General features: G+C 47.8%; 1 protein-coding gene across 1 annotated transcript; it reads right to left on the bottom strand.

Moving 5' to 3' along the window:
• Positions 1 to 779: 779 nt before the first annotated feature.
• On the bottom strand, positions 780 to 2,319 carry LOC137355973 (probable G-protein coupled receptor 139). The gene is made up of 2 exons (XM_068021676.1): positions 2,120 to 2,319; positions 780 to 1,758 (listed from the first exon to the last, which is right to left on the bottom strand). The coding sequence occupies exons 1-2, from the start codon at positions 2,317 to 2,319 to the stop codon at positions 780 to 782; spliced, it is 1,179 nt and encodes a 392-aa protein (XP_067877777.1).
• Between the last annotated feature and the right edge of the window lie 2,303 nt (positions 2,320 to 4,622).

Genomic DNA, 4,622 nt, shown 5'->3' with positions numbered 1-4,622 from the left:
GGTCACTGCTTAACCCTGCAGGGCAGATAAAGGACAAGTGAGGTTAGTAATATTTCTGGTAGGCAGTTACAGTAAATGTGAGTTCAGTGACAAATCTGGACGGGTAGTTACAGTAAATGTGAGGTCAGTGATATATCTGGGTGTGTAGTTACAGTACAAGTGAGGTCAGTGATGTGTATAGATGTGCAGTTACGATACAAGTGAGGTCAGTGATATATCTGGGTGTGTAGTTACAGTACAAGTGAGGTCAGTGATGTGTATAGATGTGCAGTTACGAAACAAGTGAGGTCAGTGATATATCTGGGTGTGTAGTTACAGTACAAGTGTGGTCAGTGATGTGTGTAGATGTGCAGTTATGATACAAATGTGGTCAGTGATATATCTGGATACGTAGGTAAATATCGTACCGTGCAGTCTGTGATCTGTGGCAGGGCGGAACCTCACTGGAAGAGATCAAACATGGGCATCTGGGAATGATAAGCATGGATTTGTGAGATGGCAAAGACCTTAAAACAATTTAGAGAGGGAAGAGAGATTGGAGATAGGGTGGTTCCATGGACAGATGGGTTAAGGGTTGTCTTTTTGAGGAGAGATGTGATGACAGCAGATTTAAGGCAGAGACTGACAGAAGCTGAGGAGAGAGAACTGTTAGCAGCTAACATGGGGACCAGGTAGGGACTCGGCCTCCTCCATCGGAGCAGCCACTAAGCTGAGGGACCGGGGTTGTCGGCTGCTGGAAATTCATAGAGGGAACTCTGGGACCTGCCTATAGGCTGCTCTCAGATGTCTCGTTTGGAAATTAATCGAATTATTGATGTAACCGGATATTTCACCGCGTTCTTGACCTGCTGTCTGAACTTGGATTGTGTCACCGCATATATAAATGTGTTTGTGCAGCAACTTAGAATCTGCAGCATGTATCCAACTTGTCCAAAGACATAGAGAGGATGAGTGTAATCCTCGAGATATGTCCCTGTAATATTAGAAATTGAGAAATATATAACATACGTTAACCACAGAAGTATGAAGCTGCCGGATATGGCGAAGAGTAAAATCACAGACTTCCTTCTGCTCTCTATCTCTGGGTCACTGCGATTCCCTCCCTTGCTCTGAACCCTCAGCCCCTTACGGACTCGACTGGCCACTAAAATGTGTCTGACTGTCAGAGTGTTGAGCAACAGAATTAAAACGAATGGGAGAAATGGGATTAAAACCGTATCCAACCAGTCGAGTCCCATCCATCCGGGCTCAGTATAATAGCTTGGCTTGAAATAACAGAACCACGGTACATTGTCAATTATCTCTCCAGGTTCAAATATAAAGTAGTAGGGGACATTTTTTAAACAGAACAGAATACAGGTTGTTGCGAGAACCACAGCTGCAGTTTTCTCAGTGCAATATTTAGTTTTCAGCTTCTGGCAACAAATGGCCACAAATCGATCAAAGGAGAAAGTGACGGTGAACCAGACCGAACAGTCTGTGGCTTCATAACTGAGGAGAGTGATAAAACTACACACAGGGGTGATGTTCAGGACAGATCCTGGGAAATAATAATAAATGATCCGCCACAGTATGACATCAGTGATAATGAGCAGTAGATCTGCCGTTGCCATGGCCACCAGGTAGCGAGTGGTGCAGGTGGAGAGTCCGCACTTTCCCCGGGACAGGATCACAATCGCCAGTAAATTAACTGTAAGAGAGAGAAGGGAAAGAGACTGGAAATTACTGATCAAACATTCTCCGTGTCTGAGCTCAGACCTTCAAGGCTTAATTTTAACAGCAAGAGTGGGTGGCTTGAAATAACGGCAGAGTTTAAAACATAAAAATCTCAACCATGAACTCAACCTGCTTCCAACCTGCCCACTTGCAGGTTTAACGGAGGAAGGACAGGAGGGGAACATCAACTGCACCCACAAGGCGGGTGAGCTTGTTAAATATGTTAATGAGGATTCTTGCCTCTGATTTAACCTGCTTCACAGTTTTACCATTGACGGAGCAGGTTTCTCCATCAGACACTACCCTCCACAAAAAGCCACTCCGATTGACAATCACCTCCTCCCTCCTGGGTTTGGAATCCCTCCATGAGATGGGATGATCGAAACCCCGGACTGACACTCACAATATTGGGTCGTGGATCGGACACCCCAAAGGTTTGACCACCTCCACCCTGCCCGGGATTTGCACCACCCTCGTGTCCGGGATTGGATTCTCCTGAGATTGAAAGCTCCCAGCGGACTGGGACCACTCCTTCAGGATAGGAGATACCCAGGGGTTGGGGATTGGACAGCCCTTGATTGGACAACTCCCCCTCGGGATCATGGTTAGGACATACTTTATCCTGCTGCCTGCTCCATTGTCCACGTCATGTGACTGGAAGCCCAGCCTGTTGATCAGGCTGACTTCCGAGTGGGGAACCCAATAACATGCAAACGAACATAATAACAAGCTGAAACACTGGCCTCACTCTCTCCCACCTGACAACATATCTGCTGCTGTTAATATTCAGGTTTAAGAATTTGAGCAAAATCAAAATTCTGAGCCTGCTTTAAAACTGTTAGAAAGCAGTGAACAGGCAGCATCTGTGGAGAGAGACACAGGGTTAATGGCCGGAATTTCACCCGGATGTGGTGTCTTCGCCCATCGCTTGGAAAGCGTCCACAGGACCCTGAAAGCCACGACTGTATTTTGTGTGGCTCAGGCAATTAATTGCCTGCAGTCGGGGCTACTGCCCATCCAAGGCAGGATGCCCCACAACCAGGAGTTACTGGCCAATCAGAGGGACAGCAGCTCTTCAGCCCGAGCAGCGTTAGGGCTGGTGGACGCCCCTGGGACTTCACCCAGCGAGATGAGCCGCCATCGGCCTTGGAAGCGGAGATTGGACCTCAAAGGGGCCAATCGACCAGCCCCGGCGGGGAGGGCGGTTGCTCGAGAGGGCCAGGGTTGTTCCAACAGGGCTGTTTCAAACCAGTGCGGCTGGTGTCCCTCCAGGGGTACAGGGTGTCCCAGAAGCAAGGCTGCTCCAGTACACAAGGAGGCCACCAGTTATTACTTGGCAGCCTCCACACATTGCAAAGTGCCCCTCCATCGCTGGTGAAATACCAGTGGCAGCAGGATCTGGCCATTAATTCACCACTCAAGGGTCTCAATAGGCCGAAGGGCAGGCAGCTGCCTGCCACCTTCCCCACTGCTGGTAAGGTACCAGCAGGGGTGGGTAGGCGATGGGCACCGCCCCCAGCCCGCCATCCCAACTGATATGACACCCCTTTCACCTCCCAATCCACTCCTGTGGGAGGGACATAGAATTCGGGCCAACGTTTCAAATCTTCATTAGAACTGGAAGTTATTCGAGTTTAAAAGTTTTGAAGCAATGATAGGGTCAGAGAAAAGTTGGGTGTGCGGCGGAAAGAAAAAAGTGTGTGATCCAGAGGAGGGCAGGAGTGATTCAGTGACAAACAGTCAGATGGTTCAAGGAGAATTGGACAATTAAAGAGAAAGAAGTTGGGTCGACAGGAAGAGGAAATGGTAACAGCAGATAAACAGACTGGGATAAATACTTGAGAAACATGGCCAAGTGGAGGAAGCCTCAGTAACCCAGGAGGATGACAGAGAAAGTTGGAGAGATCCTAGGGATAAGAATTAGCCAGTGGACCATGTACAGATAGTGAACTCTCACCCAAGGACCAGCCCACATCTCAGTCCAGTGACTCTGGTGTAGCCGCCATCCATTATAAACACAGGTCATCTGAGAAAATAGCAGTGGTTATGATCTGAAGCTTTTAATCTCAGTGTTGAGTCCAGCAGGCTGTAGAGGAGTCAGTCGAAACATATGGTTTGTTCCTCATTGAGCTGAAAAGAGGAACAGTGCAGGGGGCTGAGGACGGGGAGGTCAGAGCGGGATGTAGAATTAAAGGGGCAAGTGATTGAAGGCTCAGGGCCCTGTTTGCAGAGTTATGGAAGTGTTCATCAAAACAATTACTCAATCTGCATTTCGATATTTCCAAGGTACAAGAGACTGCTTGGTGGGCAGTAAATAATTGGAAGAAGTTCACAAGTAAATCTCTGTTTCACCTGGATGGATTGTTTGGGCCCTGGGCAGTGGGAATGAAGGAGGTGAAAGGGCAGATGTTGCATTTACTGCAGTTGCATGGGAAGGTGGCAGGTAGGGGAGGGAAACTGGATGGTGGGGGACAGGCACCGGGGGGAAGATGTGTTTGCTAATAAAAGAAATATACTGCAGATACAGGAAATCTGAAATTAAAACAAAAAGTCCAGGAAATACTCAGCAGGTCTGGCAGCATCTGTGGAGAGAGACGCAAAGTTAACGTTTCAGATCAGTGACCTTTCATCAGAATTGGCAAAGGTTAGAAATGTAATCGGTTTGAAGCAAATAAAACGGGGGTGGGGCAAAGGATAACTCAAGGGAAGGTGTTGATAGGACAGAGGCTGACAGAGAATTAGTGACCAGAGGTCATGGAGCAAAGGCAGAGGGTATGTTAATGGTGTGGTGAAAGATAAAGCGTGAGTGCAGAGAGGGTGTTAACTGATGGAACAATGAATAGCCCTGGCCCAAAGCAAAACATGAAAAAAAACAGGATGCAGCACAAGGTAAAAAAAATGAATGA

Source organism: Heterodontus francisci, chromosome 44, assembly GCF_036365525.1.
Source record: "Heterodontus francisci isolate sHetFra1 chromosome 44, sHetFra1.hap1, whole genome shotgun sequence".
NCBI classification, from domain to species: domain Eukaryota; kingdom Metazoa; phylum Chordata; class Chondrichthyes; order Heterodontiformes; family Heterodontidae; genus Heterodontus; species Heterodontus francisci.
The sequence above is the reverse complement of the archived record's forward strand: the minus strand, read 5'-3'. Positions and strand labels throughout refer to the sequence as shown.

What these genes read in the sequence shown, in the direction of transcription:
- LOC137355973 (XM_068021676.1), bottom strand. Translation starts at nt 2,319, where the DNA reads ATGATCCCGAGGGGGAGTTGTCCAATCAAGGGCTGTCCAATCCCCAAC. An exon ending in CCGATCCACGACCCAATATT is followed by an intron (nt 1,759 to 2,119) that starts GTGAGTGTCAGT and finishes TAAGCCTTGAAG; the next exon opens with GTCTGAGCTCAGACACGGAG.